Source organism: Pteronotus mesoamericanus, unplaced genomic scaffold (assembly GCF_021234165.1).
Source record: "Pteronotus mesoamericanus isolate MK-2021 breed Mesoamerican mustached bat unplaced genomic scaffold, CSHL_Meso_final scaffold_705, whole genome shotgun sequence".
In the NCBI taxonomy this organism is placed as follows: Eukaryota; Metazoa; Chordata; class Mammalia; order Chiroptera; family Mormoopidae; genus Pteronotus; species Pteronotus mesoamericanus.
In genome coordinates, this window is record NW_026555326.1 from 360,305 (window position 1) to 382,044 (window position 21,740).

General features: G+C 38.9%; 1 protein-coding gene across 4 annotated transcripts in view; it reads left to right on the forward strand.

Annotated features, from left to right (window-relative positions):
• The window catches only part of LPGAT1 (lysophosphatidylglycerol acyltransferase 1), a 97,868-nt gene extending 77,551 nt beyond the window's left edge, over nucleotides 1-20,317 (forward strand). For all 4 annotated transcript variants that reach the window (XM_054563145.1, XM_054563143.1, XM_054563146.1 and 1 more), the window contains exons 7-8: nucleotides 13,183-13,289; nucleotides 15,570-20,317. In XM_054563145.1, coding sequence (XP_054419120.1) covers nucleotides 13,183-13,289; nucleotides 15,570-15,721 — 259 coding nt within the window. In that variant the 3' untranslated portion in view covers nucleotides 15,722-20,317. The remainder of the gene's footprint in view (nucleotides 1-13,182; nucleotides 13,290-15,569) is intronic.
• Nucleotides 20,318-21,740: the final 1,423 nt, after the last annotated feature.

The following is a 21,740-nucleotide window of genomic DNA, read 5'->3' on the forward strand; positions in this document are numbered from 1 at the left end:
GACCTTCTCCAGGATCCTGTTTTTAGTCCTCTTTCTTTTTTTCCTATGGCGGTTGAATTCATCATAGCAGAGCTTACAGAAATGGCTTCTCTATAAATGGACTTCTAGCTCTCAGTCTTTCTCCAAAGTTCCAACCCCTCATTTAACTTCTTTTCCTTCACCTGGATATCCTTTTTCTTCTTCAAACTTGTTATTTCTAAAACTGAACTCATTTTTCTTCACCCAAACTTGCTTCTCCTGGCTTTCCAGTTGCGGTTTGTACATCATTCTGCCCATACCCAGAATGGAAATTTTGGAGTTTCTTTGACTTTCACTTTTTAATTTTTAAAAATTTTTATTTATTAATTTTAGAGAGAGTGGAAGGGGAAAAGAGAAAGAGACACATCGATTTGTTGTTCCACTTGTTTATGCATTCATTAGTTGATTCTTGGATATACTCTGACTGGGGATTGAACCCACAACCTTGGTGTACTAGGATGATGCTCTAACCAACATAGTTACCCAGCCTGGGCTATTTTCTTTTCTCCCTTTCTCTCTTTCTTTCTTTTGTTATAAACATTAATGGGACAGTTGACAAAATTTGAATGAAGTAGATAGATTGTAGATCAGATAATAGTATTGTATCAGTGTTAATTTCCTGATTTTGATCATTGCCCTATCGTGCTATGAGAGACTGTCCTTATATTTAGAAAATAAACACGGAAGTATTTAAGGGACACAATATCTGTAACTTAGTCTCAAAAATGGAAGAAAATCATACATATATATCAGAGAATATGTAGAGAGAGAGAAAGGATAAGATAAAGCAAATACGGGAAATCGTGATATTTGGGGAATCTTTAACTGTTCTCTGAGTCTGAAACTTTTTCAAAATAGAAAGTTTTAAGTCATTAGAGAGATGTAAGGAAGTCTGTGTACCTTTTCCACAATTTTACTATGAACCTTAAACTATTAGATCTAAAACCATTAAGTCAGTAAAAAGTCATTAGACTCATGGAAAACATCATAGGAACTATCTTAAGCAAATATACCATTGTCACATCTTGGTATTCAGTTTATTCAGCAAGAATGTTAAGATTCTTCCTCTCAAAGGATGTAACAGGAATAAAAATATAATAAAAACATTTAAGGCCTAGACAATACCATCTCATTGTTTCTACCCTCCTGTGGCATGTTGGCTTGCTATAGCTATGACAATAGTCAAACAAGGAGCAGGCTCAAGAGGAAGGGGTACCAGGCTCAATTATTCCCGAGTGTGAAGGGAATTAGTGGCCTGGGTGCTGAGTATTTGCCATCTCCTTTTCTACACAAATGTTAAAGTCACTTAAAATTCTCTCCTAGATAATCCTGTGGTTGCTACTTTAGACCCTTGGTTTATCCCTGTATTAAAGCAGCTAAAAGTTTGTATCTGAGTTGCTGGATTCTGTTTTCAGATAAGTGAGTGGGGATTTGTTTTAAACCTTTCTAGTGGATCCACAGGGAAGCTATAAATATTATATCTTAGTATGTTGAGGATGAGTCCTAAGCACCTTATTTCAGGACATTGGCTCAAAGCAAAATTTCCGGGGATTGAATGATGGGAGAAATTCTCACATGTTAAATTTGACAGTATCTGTTCTTGTCCATAAATCTATTTTTGGTGGCAAGTAGTTTCTGCATTTCTGAGTTATTCTTGTCACACTAACCCTGGTGGTGTCAGTTAACCATGCCCATGGTATTGATGGCTATCTACAGATGGCACCTCATAAAGTTTTACACTGGCAGATTACTTTCGCTTTCATTCCATTTATCAAATCTGAGTTCCCACAAAGGAGTACGCACTGATTCACATACTGGATATTCGAAGATGAGTATAGCAGGGTCTGATAGAGGAAACAGACACATAAGAACATGAAGAGAACCCACACGGGCAAGCACGGCTACAAAGTTCAGAGTTGTCCCTGGCCAGGTAGCTCAGTTGGTTAGAGCATCATCCTGATACACCAGGGCTGTGGGTGCCATCCCCGGTCAGGGCACATATAAGAATCCATAAATGAATGCATAAATAAGTGAAAAACAACTCTCTCTGTCTCTCTCTTTTCCTCTTCCCCCTCCCCCTCTCACCCACCCTTCCTCTCTGAATATCAATAAGTAAAAAAATTTTTTTTTTAAAAAGGACCAAGAAGGAATTACTAACCATGTAGGAAGGAGGAGGAGAAGAGGACAAAGGAGTAAAAGAACCACATCCTCGTCTCCTTAGGAGGAAGTCAATAAATACATTTTAAATTGGATGATTCAAAATAGTGATATTAGCATATTATTTATAAGCAATATGGAGGTGAATAGCAAAAAGGTTTTCTGGGAAACAAGTATCTGAGGAGGGGAAGAAAAGGGGCTATTACTTTTCATTATGAACCTTGTACTCTGACTTTTGAAAACTACATGCATATTGTTACTTGGTTAAAAAAATTTTTTTTAGTGTTAAATTCTGTTTACTCTTTTAGGCCATCTCAAGTGATGCCTTTCCCACATATCCTGTGCCACAAGTAGACATGCATGCCCCTTCACTTAAACTTACACAGAAATTCTTTAAACTTCTTATACTATGTTGATCATATCCTGGTTTTAGATTATTTGTTCACTTTTTGTAGCCCTCTGCTAGATTATTACTCTTTAATTATGTTTTATTGCTTATGTTATCACAGTTGTACCAATTTTTCCCCCCTTCCCCCCCGCCCCCCAGCCTTGCCACTCCCTCGGGCAGTCCCCACACTGTTGTCCATGTCCACGGGTCATTCGGGTCTGTTCTCTGGCTACTCTATTACCTGTGTGGTACTTGACATCCCCATGACTCTTCTGTAACTCCCAATGTGTACTTCTTAATCCCTTCATCTTATCACCCATTCGCTCCCCTCACCCACCTTCCCATCTGGCAACCATCAAAAAGTTCTCTGTATCTATGATTCTGTTTCTGTTCCGCTTGTTTATTTTGTTTTTTAGAAACAGTTGTGGATAGATACGTATTTGTTGTCATTTTATTGTTCATTTTGATGGTCTTCTTCTTAAAGAAAACCCTTTAACATTTCATATAATAATGGTTTGGTGGTGAGATTATTATGTTTTTGAAGGTAGGAAAAATTTTACCTTAAAACTTTTAGTGCTTAGTAGCTCCCCACAGGTTGTTGGCAGAATTGAACTGAGGAGTTAGCCATGTTGTTTAACTCAAATTTTGGAATCTTTGTGGCATGAAAATTCAAATGTTCTAACTCAAATTTATAGGTGCCAGCTGCTACGATTATTTTATATCTTTTTTTGTGAAAGTATAATTTATCTGTGCTCTAAAATCTGATTCTGTGGATTTTGGTAGAATACTCTGTATTTAAGAGTTCATTCTGGATTATGGATAATAAGAATTTTTATTTCTCAAAAATTAGGAGCTAGTTTTTCATTTGGCTAACTATTGGTATTGGAAAGATTTATTTATTTCTATTGTTTATTTGTTTGTTTGTCTATATCCTAGAAGGCCTCCTTTTATTTAATTCTAAGAGGACTGGTATTCAGTGCATTTGATACTTTGCCATATTAGGGGATGATTAGTCACTTTAATATTTTAATCCCATGGTGACCAAACAATCAGGTTGCTTTGGAGGGAGCATTTGGCCTGCCCGCCTGGCTGTTTCCTAAGACAAGAGAATGCCCAGGCTATTCCAGGCAGATGGTGGCGTAGGATTTCTATTAAAACACAGCCCCACTCCCACACTCTCCCCCTTTTAAAGCCATACATGCTTCACCAACCTCACCACGTGCTTTCAAGAGTTCACTTGATAAACCCAAGTTAACTTGTCCTGTTTATTATAGCCTTACTTTTAATGTCATTTTCTCCTTATAAAGATGTTTTAAATACTATTTCAAGATATTATTTAACCCTATAGCTCTTGCTAAGTTATCCTTAGGTTGATCAGGCCTGATTTTATATTTATAGAAATAGTATATTTTTAGAGGTCAAAAAAAAAATATTAACAATTCCCTAAACCATTTGGCTATGATAGAGATGTTTAAAAAGTGCTACTTCCATTGCAAAACTATTAAAACATTAAATAATCTAAAAGTAAAAGGTAATTTGTAATTCCATTGACTTTAAACAATAAACTGCTTGTTTAATTTTAAAACATTCCTCTAGTATCAAGATGAAAGTTAACTGACTTATCTAATGGACTTACCTAAAATTACAAATATTTAAGGACATTTAATTTGGAGAAAATGAAACAAATCACCAAATTTCCTGAGTAGTTAAATTTCCCGCATAACTCAGGCACCTCCGTTGTGCCAGAACTAAGAATCTGAGGCCTTATTCTGCTTGGACTCTGCCCCACAGCTCCGTAATCCAGGGTCAGCCAGAGCAGTGGATGTGTTTTATACGCAGAAGTCGCGGCTCCCACTCTGCTTTCTTCTCTCTGGGATTCCTCACTTTCCAGCTGTCAGAATCACCCATCTCTGTCCTCTGATTCTTCAACCAGTGAGACTGCTTGTTTCTACTATATAACTTAGCTTCCTTGCATCGCACTTACTGGGAACAAGTCTTAGATAAAAAGCTATAAAAAATGACACTCGCGCCCAGTGTCACTCCCATCTTCCAAGCATTGACTCTCCTCTAATATCTGCCTGCTTTTAGTCACTCTCCAGCATCTTCCACTAATTACGTTTTCTGTTTTGTCCAGAATTTATAACTGTTCCCTGTTAACTGTTCTGCAGTTGCAAGGGGCAGAACTCCTCTTGTTTTATTTTAATGGATATTAAAAGTCACAGGGAAAGTTATAGTTAAATCTCAAATTTTAAGAGGCAGAAGAATAGATTTTGCTCTTAAGTAGGCCCTGCTCACTTTTCTGGCCTTTTGCTTTTAAAGTATTACTGAATTGTACCAAAATGACTATAAACATAAGCACTGAAATCACATGGCAGTACTTGGTTAATAACATGTTATCGGTACGATCCAGGATATTTTTATTAAGATTAATACTTAAAAGAAAGCGCAAGATACCTAGTCTTCAGGAGTCATAGATGGGTCCCCAAAAATATGTGCCTAAACTGGCATATCTCAGTTGTGGAACACTGCTAGCCATCGTCTGCTATGCCTAAACCAGAGCCTACTGATTATTACTCTCCAGTTTGTATATCTTTTTGCAAGAGGCATTCTCATAAATTGCTAGTGGGAATATAAATTGGTGTAATCTTTCTGAAGACAGTGTACCAATGTCTTTCAAAGTTGCTAATGCATTTAACCCTTGACTTAACAATTTTACTTCGGGAATTTTATCCTATGGATACATTTACTTGTACACTATGAATGGATATTTGCAGTGTTATTCATTGTCACATAGCTTGTAAAACAAAAGATGAGGAACTGTCTATCAATAAGGAATAAGAAGAATTGAATGTTTACCATGTATTAATAGATTACAATGAAATTAGAAAATATTTTTAACAGAATGATAGTGAAAATATGATCTATAAAATTATGGGCTAGAGCTTAATCTGTGTTTAGAGGGAAACTTATAGCCTTAAAAAGCTTTTATTAGGAAAGAAGAAAACCAAAAATCTGTGATCTAAATATCTGTCTCAAGAATTTAGAAAAAGAAAGTCATATGAAATCCAAAGAGAGTAGAAGACAGGAAATAATAAAGGAGAATTTACTGACATAGAAAAAATAGGATAGAATAACAACACCAAAAAAAAAAAATTGTTGTGTTGTTGTTTTTTTAACATTATTAAATAGATCATCTCCCGGCAGACTGATAAGAGGAAAAAGAAGGCCCATGTTACCAGTATCAGGAATGAAAAGACAGTAAAAGAACATTAAATGCAGTTCTTTCAGAGATAGAAAAGAGGGGATACTTCCTAGCTTGTTTTATAAGACCAGCATAACTTTGATACCAAAACCTGAACCAAGATTATTATAAGAAAGGACAATTTACAGGCAAATCTCTTACATGATTATAGATGCAAACTTAATCCAGCAATATGTAAAAAAAAAATACATCATATTATGTACTGAGAGCATATATTCCAGGAATGAGTTTGGTTTAACATTCAAAATCAGTCAATTCAATTTATGACATTAACAGAATAAGGAGAAAAATTATATGTATTTTGACAGGTAGAAAAGAACTGATAAAACATGTTTTGTTTTAGGTGGCATAATATGCTCAGAGACTGAACATAATTATTTGTCAATAACTTAACACAGGTTTATTGTGGAAATTATAGTAGTTCCACAAGTCAATAGCATACAGAAACATGTCTCTTAAGAAGCCAATAAAAAATAACACACTCCAAACCAGTGATTGGTTAAGTACGCCGTTGTTCTAGGCAAGGGGGAGAAGAAAGAAAATAATGTTCAAGTCTAGTTTGAGGTAACCTTTCTATAAGTTGGTCCTTGGGAGAGTCGGATTGGCCACCACAAAGCTGACATCCATCTGCTAGCACAAAACAAAAGTTCCTTGTTCCTAGAGTACGTTGCTAGGAAACGAAGATGCTGGGATTGATGAGCAAAATAATGTTCTGGGTTTTTTATTGTTCTATTACAGTTGTCCCACTTTTCCCCCATTGCTCTCCGTGCCCCATCCCCTCCTGCTGCCACAGTCAATCCCTGCCCTGTTGTCCATGGCCGTGGGTCATCCATACATGTTCCTTGACTAGACCCTTCCCCGTTTTTCCTCCCTTATCCCCCACCCCCTACCCCTCTGGTCGCTGTCAGTTTGTTCCCTGTTTCCATGCCTCTGACTCTCTTTTGCCCATTTGTTTGTTTTGTTCATTCAGTTCCTCTTATAGGTAAGATCATATGGTATTTGTCTTTTGATCAGCAAAATAATATTCTTCATGGGGCTTCGGCACCTCCCGGTAAGGAGTTGCGTTAGCTGCAGCAGAATAATAACCCAAGGCCTTCAGAGAGCACTTTCCATCAGCCGAGTCGCCTTGCCCAGACTGAACACTCTCGGGTGGTCCTCATAAACTCTGGGCATGTAGAGTCTAAATGTCCCCTTGCCATAGTTGCCACAGTTGCTTCTCCACTTGTCCTTACTGATCAGCCCTCAGCAGCTGAGCTACTGCAACCACTGATGTCCATGATGACATCCTGACACTTCACTCTTATATCAAAACAACTTTACTTATATAAACTGCACTTTTGTCATAAACCAGTGGATTTGAAATCATATTAAACCGGTACACAACAAAATGCAACTCTTGTTCGTGATAAAAAAAGAAAATGCTCATAGCAAACTGGGATTAGAAGGGAATTTCTTTAATTAATGGGATCTACAGAAAAAATTAGAGCACATATACTGAATGGCAAACTATTGAATGCTTCCCACTGAAAGATGGGGAATGAGAAAGGATAATCATTATCACCTCTTCAACATTGTACTAGAGATCCTAATCAGGCAACAGAGAAAAAGAAATCGAAAGTGTAACTATATGCCCTGGTTGGTGTGGCTCAGTGGACTGAGTGCCAGCCTGTGAACCAAAGGATCTCTGGTTCAATTCCAAGTCAGGGCACTTGCCTGGGTTGCAGGCCAAGTCCCCAGTCAGGGACTCTTGAGAGGCAACCACACATTGATGTTTCGCTCCCTCTCTTTCTCACTCCCTTCCCCTCTCTAAAAATAAATAAAATCTTTTTAAAAAGTTATTTTTAAAAGTGTAAATATAGTAAAGGTAAAAACAAAATTGTCATTGTTTATCTTAATTCCCCTTGCTACCTGCAGTTAAGATTATACGATTGCTTGGTGGATGTAGACACTCAGTCTTTATACATGGTTGTTTCAGACACGTAAAGAGACTTCTTAGAGAAGGAAAGACTTCTTAGAGTTAGGAAAAGCTACTCACAACTGACTTTTTTTTTTTTTAAATCAACTCCTTTTCAAACTCACTCTTAAATGGCGATGGCTTGAGATAAGGAGTTTTGCTTTCTGCAGCTGAGGAATAAGATGGCAAGGTGAGGAAATGTGAACTTAGCATTGTATGGTGAACACTGAGAACGTTTTTCCATAGAAATGTGTTGGCCTATTGACCAAATTCTGTAGGACTTTATGTACATTGAGGTGAAGTAGTCTGTTGAAGCAGCCATAGGATCTTGTGTGTGTCCTATGTAATTTTCCGCCATAGGAGTCTGCATTCCTAGTTAAAATAGGGAGAGGAGAAAGAGGAAACTATAAAATTCTTGAAATATGTCTAATTTGAGAGTTTCACATAATTCAAAGAAGTCACGTTTGAAGAGGTCGAAAGACAAACCTGTATAAATAGCCCAAGATTTCTCCTTATTTGATATTTTACCTCCTTGTCTGTACTCTGATCATATCAATATTAATATTAAAAGAGTCTTTAGAGCCTCTGTCTGCAATTTATCTTTTGAATACTTGATAACAACTCTTTGTCCTTTTTACTTTTATATGACTAGCTTGAGCCTGGCTTCATTATTGCCAATGGTATAGAAAGTATATATGTACACAAAAAGTGCACATATACATGTATATATACATGCACTCACACACACACACACACACACACACACACACACACACACACACTATGTGTATAAAATATTGTACTATCTGAAAATAGTCATGGAATGCCAAACTGTCAGAACAGCTTCTGGTCTAGCCTAGTCACTACATCTCTTACTGTACCCAAAGAACTTGAAAGAACAATAATGCTTATCATGAATAATCTGGGATTCACCAACCAGCAGCACCGCCTCTACAGATGCCAAGGGATGCCACTGTCCTTTGCCAAATACTTTGCACATACAACAAACTACTTTGTAGCATAAATAATATTAATAGCCCCATTTTACAGATGAGGGGACCTAGTCAGAGGTTAAACAATTTTCCAAGGTCACACAGCTGGCAAGTGGTAGAGCCAGAATTCAACCCCGGGCCGTCTAGTCCAGAGCCTGTACATATAACACTATGCCACATTGCCTTCTGGGATTGTTTTAATTGTGCCTAAAAAGCAGATTCCAAGCATAACAAAAAACCAAAACCCCATATTTGTGGAAGAGACTCTCAGCCAGGGATCCCCACTCACTCACGTAGTGAGGCGTATGAGAACGTGAACACGTGGAGAGGTAACACTTCTAGTGTGAAAGAGATCTTTCAGTTACTTAGGAGAATAGCATTAAAAGGGTTAAGAAATACTGGCCTATGGGATAATTTTATGTAAGCATTTAGATAAAAGCATTTAGTATAAGCATTCCCAGTATTTTTTCTCTTTCTAAAAGTAATGGCATTTCTTTAATTCATCTGTTTGCTAGCTCTTTCATAGCAAGGGAAATTTTAATTCTGCTAGGGGACTTTACAGCAGCAAGCTGAGACTTGAAGCTTCTGGACCTTGGCATCTCTTTCCCCTTTAAGATATCTGATAGGCCAAAACACTTATATTCCTGCTTTATAAGAATATAGTACAATATTTTGGGGGAATGGAAAGATGACTAAGAATGGGAAAATTATTTTCTGTGTAAATAAAATTATATTTTGGTTACCTTTCTTTTTTTTTCAAACTTTGAAAGCAAAATTTTTAATCAATAGTGTATGAGTGCCCTGACCAGTGTGGCTCAGAAGGTTGGGGGTCATCTCATAAAGCAAAAGGTGGCCAGTTCGATTCCTGGTCAGGGCACATGCCTGGGTTGTGGGCTCATTCCCCGGTTGGGGTGCATACGAGAGGCAACCAATGGATGTTTCTCTCCCTTCCTTCCCTTCTCTCTAAAAAAAAGAAAACTAAACAAAACAAAAACCTGTGATTTCTTGAAATTGATTTTTAATATATTTTTTCATACTGTCCACTGATACTTAAGTTTGGTTTTTAAAATACCCCCAATTTGATATTTAAATGTTTAAATAAGAGAAAGGAATCTGACTCATAAATAACTTTCCTTCTGACTTTTTAGAAGAGTTGTGTGCAAATGATTATGCTACATGAGTAACTTTTTGAAAAGCCTTTGAGGGAGTCATTTTGGTCATTTGGAATCTTTCATATTATTTGACTGGTCTGGACACTGTTGTCCTGATAAACTATAAAAGTTGTTTAGTATTTTTATGATGGTATGCATTATCCATCATTATATTTTTTAAATCCTTATTAAGTAACTTGCACACATTTTGCCTAAGCTTGAAATAGCTGTATAGACTCCTTTGTAGAATGGTAAGTGGTAGGTACTGGCCAAAGACAGAAAATCGCCTTAGACCTTTCAGAAATAACAAGACAGCTTTCTCAGAAGAGATGGTGGATTTATGTGTACTTTCATGCCCTTCCAAAACCCCCCTAAAAGAACATGAGGGAGGTTTTTAAAGTGTAGACCATCAAGGGTGAGAAGGAGAGCAAGAAAGACAATAGCCAACAATACTTGGGAAGTTGGAAACAGAAGCCCTAAGCCAGCTGAGGGGAAAGCCAAGAGCCAACCTTATTTATACCTCAGAACGTCCAAAAGGCTGAAAAACTGGCAGCATCAGTACCTGTGGGCATGAGATTAAAAGGACTGCTAAACGTGGGAGGACTGGTTCAATCTGTTCAGGGAGAACTCAGATCCCCAGAACCTCTCCTCTCCATTCCAGAGGTGGGTGATTACTCTTTCCCTGCCCCGTATTTCCAATACTGGAGGTTTACTCTGGGGAGGAAATGAGGCTCTCTGGACTCCCAAAGCCGAGGCAGGGGTCCCGTAATGAAAGAGCACGGTTAAGTGGTGTAAGTGTGCCGAGTGCTGGGAGACTCCCTCCTTCCGCTGCCAGAAAGCCAGCAGTCAGGCCTTCACCCGCTAGGCAGACATGAGCCCGCCTTTCTCAGGGGAAACGGTGAAGCCAACTGAACTAGCCCAGCCAGATAATCCTCAGTGAAGTTCACAGTCAACAAACTTCACTCACATGCTGAGAGCATTGTCAGCTGGTAAGGCCCTCCCTCACCTGTAAATGTGAGCGAAAAACAAAGAATTACCAGGTCACTGGTAAACTAATCAGCCTCTACTGTGAAAGATGGAGACTAAAGCAAACATAAGATGGTGACTTGGAAGAACAGAGACTGTACAGGTTAAGAACAGCTTCCAAAAATCCTAAGAGTACATGGGAATTGACTAACCCTTTTCCCTACTTTTGTGCAGGTTTTAAACTTTCCATTATAATTTTCATAGAGATACAATATTGCAACAATAAAACAAAAACATACTATGAAAAAGTTAACACTCAGAGAGCTCATAGAAATTAAAAATATGATTAAAAAAAGCAAAACTCCCAGAAAGGAGGATCAAAAAAAGAGGATGAAGAAAATGAATTCCAGCCCTGAATCCTTTATCTAGTCAAATTATCAAGCAGGAGTGCAAACAGAAAGAAGACATTGGCAGAAATGCAAGGTTTCAAGTACCTTTTGTCAAGAAAGTGTTGTAGGGTGTGCTCCATGAAAATGTGGCGTAAATACAAACAGAGGAAGGTGGAAGATGTAAGAAACATTAAATCCACTTTAAGAGTGCAGAGAATCACCAGGACAATAGCGAAGGGCTTTCACAAGATGAAAACTACAGGCAGCAAGTCCAAAACCTGGCTGAAATCCTTCAGGAGGATGAAATTGAATGAATGTCTGATGTATGTGAATGCCTTGGGAGAAGAGCTAGACCACAGGTCAACATGGCTCCTGCCTGTTACTCAAATAAAATTTTAAGATTGTATTTATTTAAAAAAAATTTTTTTAATGTATTTAATTTTTAGAGAGGGGGGAAAGGAAGGAGAAAGAGAGAGAGAGAAAGATGTGCAAGAGAAACATCAATTGGTTGCCTCCCACACACCCCCAACTGGGGACCTGGCCCACAACCCAGGCATGTGCCCTGACTGGGAGTTGAACTTGCGGCCGTCCAGTTCACAGGCTGGACCTCAGTCTACTGAGCCACACCAGCCAGGGCTCAAATAAAATTTTATTTGAACACAGCTACACTTATTCACACATTGTCTATGGCTGCTTTTGCACTATAAGCAGAGTTTAATTGTTCCAACAGATCGCATGGCCTGCAAAGTCTAAATATCTTTTATCTGGCTCCTTAAGAAAAGGGTCACAGGGCTTTATCTGGAGAATTGATTCTAGACAATTGGCCAAGAGCATGTGGTTGAGATAGTTATGTGTACATAGAAAACTGTAATTGCTCAATTCAGGGAAAACAAAAATTGGTTGCATGGGAAGATGGGAAGGATGTGCATGTGTGATAGGAATGGGAAGAAGAAGGAGCTTAATCTTCGTCTTCCATAGTGGGAACTCAGTAGATAAGCCCCAACGCTAAAGAAGAAACATGGTGATCAATATCAAGATAATCAGCTAAAAGAAGTTAAAATCAATTCCTCTCGGGAAGGAGGAAAAAAGCAGAGGGACAGGGTCTGCTGTTTTCTCATACAAACAAACCTTTTGTAGACTTTAACTGTGTACCGTTATACCTTTGATAAAGGAAAAAAAAAAATTAAACCCTCTACCCCAAAATTTGGAAAACAAACAAGGAAAGAAACTCTTTCTCAAGAGCGGCCGATAGGCAGTATTACTTGTACTCTTCTGTCTGTTCTCACCTCCAGGGGATATTTATCACTAATCATCCCAGTCTAATTGCTGTTGAGTCAGGACCGGGTTGCAGAACCTTCAGGATTGTGTCACAGCAGCCACTACCAATCGGTGTGAGTTGACTTTGCTCAGGAAACCAGTATCTCTGATATAGTTAGTGAAAAGGCACAAATTTAGAGGGATTCTGTCTAGTTCACAGACATTCCCAGCAAAAGAACATTGCTAGGCTGCATTATTTGGCCTGCCACTTGACTACTCCAGTGTCCTAAAGTAGATGCCATTTAAAATTTCATCTGTTCTAAATACCATTTCTACTTAACACAGCAGCATGAGAAGACAGTTGTTTCTCAATAATTTTTCATAGATATAGGATAACTAATATGTTTTTAACATCTAGCACTAACATAATGAGCTAATAAATGTTTGAATGAATAAATGAACTCAATTGTGTAACCAACATTTTTTTTTTAAATCAAGATAACTTGAGAAGCTGAGGAAACCCACCATTGCAAAAGAGGTTCCATTCCATAACTTTCTTCAGCTTTTCAGTCACCAAAGCTAAACTGCGGCTCTGTTTGATTTTGTCTTCTGAACTAACATAATTTTCGCCCTTATTTTCTTAACTAGGATCTTTCCAATTAAAGATGTACCCCTGGAGACCGATGAACTTTCTGATTGGCTCTATCAACGTTTTATTGAAAAAGAAGACCTCTTATCGCATTTTTATAAAACAGGTACACAGAATCCTATTATGTACCTTCCTGAAGTTACCTTTAGTTTTGAAGATGTACTTTAGGAGAGATAATAACTTCTCTGATTCTTCAGATACCCTAAAGGAAGCAAAGTATTTTTATATTTAAGAATTCAGCTTAGAATTTTCATAAGACAAATTTATATTAAACTTATTCAGGCACTTGCTTCATCAGCCAGTGAGCAAAGATCAGATGGTAAGTAACAGGTTATACAAATGGGTCTAATTCAGGAGAGCACAAAGCCTGCAGAAGACTAATCACACATACAGAATTTTATGAGCTGTTTTATGAAATAGCAAATGGCATTTATTTTTTGGCAGTGTACTTGATTGTTTAAATAATACCATCATCTAGCAGTCATTTGAGGTCATTTGTAACTGCTTTTTTATATGTTTATTCTTTTCTTTACATACAGGGATAAAGTTCAACCCTTAATCCCTGTGTAGCTGTGTTCAAGGGTTTAACAGCCCTTTTCTATACTTAATAGTCTCTCTGTTCTGTGAAAACTACAGTGCAGTAAAAAAGACTTAGTGGGGAAGGAGAGAGGCAGGAAGAAAGGAAGTAAGAAAGTAATGGAAGAAGGAGATTAAAAGTGGTAGAGCTCCAGGTACTGCCACAGTGCTTTCACCAACAGCTACCTGGGGGCCTATTGTGTGGGCGCCACCAGACGGGGAGGGAAAAGGTGAAAAGAAAGTTGCCCCAAGCCTGAGGATGGCCATGGGATTTTTGATGAACAGAGGCACTGTTTTCTTCCCATTTAGAAGTTTTTTGGTACAGAATTAAAGTTCATGTTAAATCAGACTCTCAAAGGCCTGGTGTTGAGCAAAGACTGATACTACTAATTATCTTCAGTGCTTTTGATTTTGTGTTTAAGATTGTTTCACTTTGCCTTCCTGATCTTAACTTTCTGATGCTGGGGCTGTGGGGTAGAGCATATTAATATGACAGGAGTTGGTCACTGTGCATGTCTTTAGAATTCCTAATAAGATGTCCTTCTCTGTGTTGGCAGTCCTTGACCTAACTCTCAAATTTTCCTAAAAAGGTAAGACAGGACAGATGTGTAAGAAGGCATGCGGCATTTAAGGAGTCAACAGGGTCTCTCTTTTTTTCAATCTGTCTCTTTATGACATTTGGCCTAAATTGTAGCCACAATAATGGAAGCCTCTTTTTTAAAAAATCTATTTGCATAATAGACCTTAAAACTTGAAAGTGTTCTCTGTACATTGCTTGGGAGAAGCAAATCCTCTCATGAATCAGCTTAGGCTGGGGGATTATCAGCAAGGACAAAGACTATTTGAAATGCTGAAGAGCGTTATCAAGATGACCTTAGGTAGTATTGCTCTGGAACAGCCTAGCTTTCCTGTGCAGAAACCTGTTTACTTTGTGTTTCTCATTATTAAGATATAGTTCATAAATCATACTGCTTTTTGAAAATATCAGTGATTTACAACCATTTAAAAAAAATTTTTTTTTTAAGTTTATTTTTAGAGAGAGAGGAAGGGAGGGAGAAAGGGAGAACAACATCTATGTGCAAGAGATACACTGTTCAGTTTGTATGCCCCCAAGGCGGGGCCTGGCCCACAGCCCAGGCATGTGCCCTGACTGGGAATCGAACCGCAACCCTTCGTTTTACAGACCAGCACTCAATCCACTGAGCCACACCAGCCAGGGCACAGTCACTTTTTTGTGACAAAGACATTTAACTTGTAAATAGAGGAATCGGTATAAGTTAATGCTATTTGGGAGAGTATTCAATATTGATTTCACACATCTTATGTCCTGGCCACTGTGGAAATCTCCAGGATACGGTGGGCAGCGAGGGAGCAGAGTCCCTGCCCTCAGGCAGTTTCTGTTCCAGCAGCAGACAGTCTGTAGAGAAAAGAAAAGCTCGAGAGGGATCATTATAGATTGTGGAAAGTGCCAAAAAGGAAATAAACATGGAGATGAGAGTGACTGGCGGGGCCAGGTGGGGGGTGGGGGGAGCAGGTGGCATATTTTCTGATAGTGGAAGAATGCAGATGCCCCCGCCCTCCCCTGGGGTAGAGGAGGAGCACTTCAGGCTGACAGAATAAGGCAAAGGCTCAGAGGTAGTAAGGGCTCCGCAGGGAAAATTCCATTGAAATGAGATCTCTGCAGGAGCAATGGGAAATCACAGAACACGATTTACAATACAGAAATTCTAGTTAAACTAATACTCAGCTTTTGTTCCAGGAGACCTACCACTACAGTAAAACAAAGTAATATTTCCATTTTGTTTTTTAGGGGCTTTTCCACCTCCCAAGGGCCACAAGGAAGCTGTTTCCAGGGAGATGACCCTCAGCAATATGTGGATCTTTCTCATACAGTCTTTTGCGTTTTTGTCAGGCTATATGTGGTACAACATCATTCGGTATTTCTACCATTGCCTATTCTAGGACCTGGACTTGTCAGAGTCACCATAGGAATCCAGACTTTCAGGAGTGTGCATTATTTTACATGTGCAAATCAGAATATTAAAAACAAACAAACAAACAAAGGAAATTCCATGGATGGATTACTGTATTTATCCCCCTTTGGGATATTTTAAAACTGCGAAAATGAGCATCAGTAATATAGTGACCTGCTAATATGTTTTAAGGACTTTTCATGTTTTAAAAACATACACTCTACCACACACTTAAGCGAACATCACATTTGGAGAAGAGGAAATCGTAAAATCATCCTAGAAGACTGAGAGAAGTTCTGTTGCCAGCAGATGCTTGATCACCTAGTCCAAGCTCAGAGAGCCGTGCCGTCCTCCTAGCTAGCAGCCTCCATAGGGCAGTGCTGCGGGGTCCCCACTACCCCCTCCCCGTGCTCGCTGAGTCACTGGTAACCTCGAGCAGGGCTGGTTGGCACCTTCTGAAGAACGGTTGCCCTGTCGCGTGCAGTGACACTCCAGTCCTCACCAACTCAGCAAGGTTCAGGGTCAGGCATGCTGGGGGCGGGGTGCAGGGGGGAGCGGTGTCCAGTGGACATGTCCCTGTACTGGAATGTGCTCTTTCAAAAGGCTCGCTCAGTCCGTGTTTACATGTGCTAGTGCTTGCCCGTGTTGGGGTGGGCACTTGGTTTCTCCTTTTGTATAGAAGGCATATTGTAGATTGATAATTGTTTCTTACAAAATGCACTTTTGTCAGATGCATCTGTAGCAAAGGGTTGGTAGTACAGCCTGAACACAGACGTAAGCCTAACGGGTGAGTGGGGTTCTCAGAGGCCGCCCTGTCCCGCGTACTTGGCCTGTGCACCCGTGCTCACCAGTGCCTCCCTGTGCCGGGTACCGCGCCCAGCCGAGACTGCTGTCTGGCTCAGAGGCTTTGCTTGTTTCATTTTAATTTTGGTATATTAGCACCAAATGCATTTGGGGATGGTTGAAACAAATTAATGCAAAACATTTAAATGATCAGTACATGGTAAAATAGGCAGTTTATTAGAAAAATAAGAGCTGGCCGGCCAGACACTGGCTTAAATTGGCGACAGGTTGTCACATGGCACCGCCAGAACCTGTCACTCAAGGAGCTGCCCATGTCAGGGTGGTGAGACCGGGAGAGAGACCGGTACATGAGACTTCCCAGTCTCTTCCAGTCACTTTTGGAAAGGATCAAGTCAAGTGTCTATTGCTAGAAGGCATTTTTTTTTTTTTTTGTATTTGTCACTATGTTCATGCAATTTACCTCACAGTAGAACCAAACTCTTCTCAAAAAGTGCTGATACCGCCTCAGCCATCACCTGCGCTCCCTATGTGGAGGCAGAGAATGGTCTTTGGTTTGGGGTTATAAGACCACAAGATGTTAGTGAGTCAGTGGTAGTTTCTTGTGACGTGAGCAGCGTAGATTCCCCCCTTGTCACTAATCATACAAATGACAATTTTGAGAAATAGGCTGGAAGGTAAAAGTAAAGGCTGACGGTTTTTGTTTTTAAATAAACCAAAAAAACCCTGAGAAGATACAAATTTTTTCTCAGTTATGTGGGAAAGGTAAAGCAACACCAAATACAAGCCCACAGCAGCTTCACCTCTAGGTTAATTCAGCGCATGTGGGAAGAGAATGATGCGTTAACTGAAATACCTCATGATTATACTACTACTGGTAAGAAGATGGTGTTCATGTGTTTGGTTTGGGAATGGTGGTTATAAAGTGCCACTGTTTGAAATCTAAGCATTTCACTATGTGTTTTGCAGTGATAGCGAGTAGGCGAAACCAATCTCAACTAAGAAGTACGGAAAATGATAGGAAGCCAAATGGAAGCTTAAAAATGCTTCTGTTTGAGGCCCAGCAAATGCTACTGGGTTACAAGATGAATTGGAATTGTTCATTTGAGAGGTTAGTCAGCCATCTGGGGTATACGTTGTTCACTGTCAAGTACGGCAGACACAGGCCTAGCAATTAGACCTTTTCCTCATCGCTGAAGCAAGCCACAGGTAGAGTGGCCAGTTCTCCCAGCAGAAAACAAGAGAAATGCCTCTGTGCATGCACCGATGCGGTTTAGGACCGTTGGCCATCACTGTGCTCCAAAGGAACATGATATTGTTTAATATACTGTACACATTAAACAGACTATTCTTTAAGATGCTTTACTCTTCAAGCGCAGTCATTTCAACAGCCGCTAGAGTGACAAATACCAATAGATGTGTGAGTCAATTTTTGAACATAGACCTGTGAGTTGTAAATAGATGTGTGTTTGATCTGCCCTGTCCCTCTTTGATTCCTTATCAACATGTTCCCCCTCTTCTCTTTGAGAGCATTGCTAGCGCTTTCCTTACTAGAAACTGGGGCCCTCTTGCTTGCACTAGGGAACATGATGAGAGAATCAGTGTTCTTACGTGGCATCAGGGAAGCCGCAATATGCCACTGTACAGAGCTGGATAAAAATTCCTGACCTGTACTTCCTTTGCAAAGTGAGATGAAAGGAGGTTTAGTAAATATCCATCTTCTCAAGTGGAAAGAAATTAACACTGTGCCAGTTTTATACGAGTAGCTTTTAGAATCTCAGCTGTCCTGCCTAGGTTCCCACAGCAGGCGGGGTTGCAGACTCTCTGCTGTCTCCTGGAGTCACAGCGTTGGAGCATCTGCCTGGCCTCAGGCCGGTGCAGTGACTTCAGAAGTGACCATCCCAGAAGTTCACACTTAACTTCAGAAACTATTACTGGTGTTCAACTATACAGATATTGTAGAGAAGCCTGTAAGACCAGGGAAGGTAAAGAAAAACTACAGAGCAGAAATGAGGTCTTGGGTAGTCATGCAAACTAGTTGAGAATCTAAATAGTAGAGTTTGTTTCTTTTTTAAAGATAGCTGTGATTTCAGATCTGTCTTGTTGTCTGTCATGTTTTAATATTACAACCAACCCTTAATTTTTTACAGTAAAGAACTAGAGATTACTGGATAATTATTCCAATAATAAGTCATAGGAAGCCAAAAATCTAATTGTATTTAGGAGTTTGAATTTTTATTCTCAGCACACTTTTTTTTCTTCCTGGATGCTTGCTAATTTAAAAAAGTGAATTGAATTGTTTATTAGTTTCTCTTATATTTTTTTGACTAATAATGGTGGAAAGATTTGGAAAGACAGCTTCAGGAAGAAGAAACACAAAAACCTAAATAATTCATAGACTTGAAAAGGAATTCCTAATCATCAAGAGTTGGCAGTATTGCAGTTGTTCTCAAGCATTTTTATAAAAATGAAATATTAAATCACCAAATGTAAACCTCAGAACATCATTCTAGTGTTCATATCATTTGGATCAATGTTAAAAATGCCTTTTCATTCTTTGCTCATATTACTCTCACTTCTTGTGGATTTGTCTTAGTAATGTTTTTTGACAATCACTTCCCTAAAGACTCTTCTGAACTAGTGGGACCTGGTTATAATCATAGAACATAGTCTTTAATCATGGATGGTCTTATTGGATTCTTTTTGTATTTAAGAAAATTTTATTTGCACTACCCCATGGGAAGAGTTAGTTATTTTCTCCATTACACAGGGCTCACTCCAGAGTTACCATTATTGGCATACCAGCTCTGGTCCACAAAGGATGGATGAAGAAGGTTAGTCTTATTTGTTGCCATGGAGTGCTGTGAGCCTTGCTTCTGGTAACATGAAAGGCAAAGTCAAAAGCAGCACTGGGCAGCAGGTATGACTAGTTCATTGTAGGAGAGGGTATAGACTAATATGTTTGGGACCAAAACCACCTAAATTGGACATTTCTAGATCATGAGGGGGCCGGGCATTCTCTGGAGCAGTCTCTGGATGGTGCTTTATTGTAATCATTTTGCATTGATCCCCACCAAGTAGGAACTGGACCCTGGGAATGAACTGCGGGTACTGAACTGATGGGGAAGCGTGGCTTTGGCCATATGAAAGATAAAATGTGTTTTTCTGCAAAATTTCCATTTGAGGATTTTTACATTTAATATTTTTTTAAAACAGTTTAAAGAGCAAAAAAAATTTAAGTGTATTCTAGTTGCAAAATATGCACACATATTTTGAATGGCTTTATTTTTATTGTGTAAAACTGTTGAACACACGTCTGTGATGCACAATTTCTTTACATGTAAGGAGTCTATGCATTTTACAGTAACTTATGTTATGATTGGGTAATGGAACAGTTATACATTAGACTGCCATTGTTGTGTTAAGTGCTTTCTTTTTCTTTACAGTTATCACAAAGTTGTATTTATTTTATACAGATGGGTTTTAGTTTTCCTGATGCCATAATGTTTACTTCAGCTTGGTGACCTGTCTTGCTTTGTGTCTCTGCATGTTGTGATGTATGATAAGAATGAATGTAAGGGCTGTGGCAACTGTAATTTTTGTAAAGGGCTGGTCACGCGTGAATCTGGTTTATGAATGCATCGGGATTATTTTAGTAACCAGATTACCTTTTCAGAAATTGAGATGTGAACACCAAAAGAAGCATTTTCTCAACAAAAAAATTAATAGCTGGTTCTATTTTTTTTACCCTAGAAAAAATAAAGTTGATTTTTTTTCAAGTAAAGTGCTTTTAATTCTTAGTGGGGGTGGGGTGGGGGTGTTTTATTGGAGCTATTTGACATTAATATCTGGAGACATGTATGTAGAATACACCCTGGCAGTTGGATGCTGAGGGCAAACTGGAAAACATTGTTCTTCCTCCTTTGGTTTTACGCTGTTTCCCCCTCCCCCTTCCCTGTTCTTCCAGTCCAGTGGTACACTGGTAAATGTTTAACGGTCTGCTCTCCTGGAAAGAAAAATTATGTATACAAACATGCATGTCATAAGTTTCGATGATAGTAAGGATTTTATAACACAATTAACAGATATAAAGTAATAAAATATACTTTACTGTAAATTCCATATAGCCAGTTGGTTCTCCCAAGAAGCTCTCTCTAATTGATTTTTGCAGAACTCTTTGGCCAACCTATGAATGTGATCCAACCATGATTTGAAAAATGGAATTACATCCTAATCCACTCATTTCTCAAACTTGTCATTCAATCTGATATGTGATCTGCTGTTACGCTATTTCTTAGCCTTGTACAGATTATGCTCTTTTAAGTGAATCAGTTTTAGCTTCAGCACCAATGGGAAGCTTCTGTCGTTTAATTTTAGTAACAGCCATTTAACAACTATTGACAAAATTCTAAAACTTAAAACAGTTGGTTCTCTGGCCTGAACCGGTAGGAGAGGTCTTCAGCACACCACTGCCCAATTCTGTTTTATTATTTTTGTTTTGTTTTTTAAACTGTTAGTGTTGAATAAACTCCTCCCAGTTAATCAACTCACTGCCCTCAGGAAATTCCTGTCTTGGACCAGCAGGGGCTTTTGAGGGGTAGGAAAGCGTTAACATCACTTCTACAGAATGGGCTTTGGATTCTGGGGAATTTGACAAAAGCCAATTTTTCCTGAAGTGCATGTAAAGCTTGCGTATTTCTAAAGTTGGTTCTGTGCTTTTATTTCTCAAAGTAAACTGTGATATAGGCATCTCTAAGATTTTGTTTTTAGCATTTAAAACATTGTTTCTATATTTGTAGAATGTTTGATCCCACTGAAAATTTTTAAATGTATTAAAGTATCTTACACAACCTATAAAATAAGTTCAGTAGTTACAGTTCAGTCTACCTCTTCTCTTTCCATCTGGGTTTAGGCTGCTGACTTGGAGAAGTCGTAATTTTTTCCCCCTGGAAGTGGTTTCTGTAGAAAACCAAGAATAAGGGCAGAGGCCCGAAAGCTAGTTTGAATCAGAGATCTATTGCTGACCAGCCCTATTCCTCATGAGTTGGGGGGGGGGGGGGTGGCGGGGGAAGGGGGCCATTGTTTTTAATTTTCACTTAATTGAAAATGTCTGTTTTAAAAATGTTTCTTCCTGCTGGAAAAAAAATAATGTATTTTTAAAAGGGAAAAAGTTTCTCTTTTGGCTATAAGAAAAAGTCAGCTGGTGT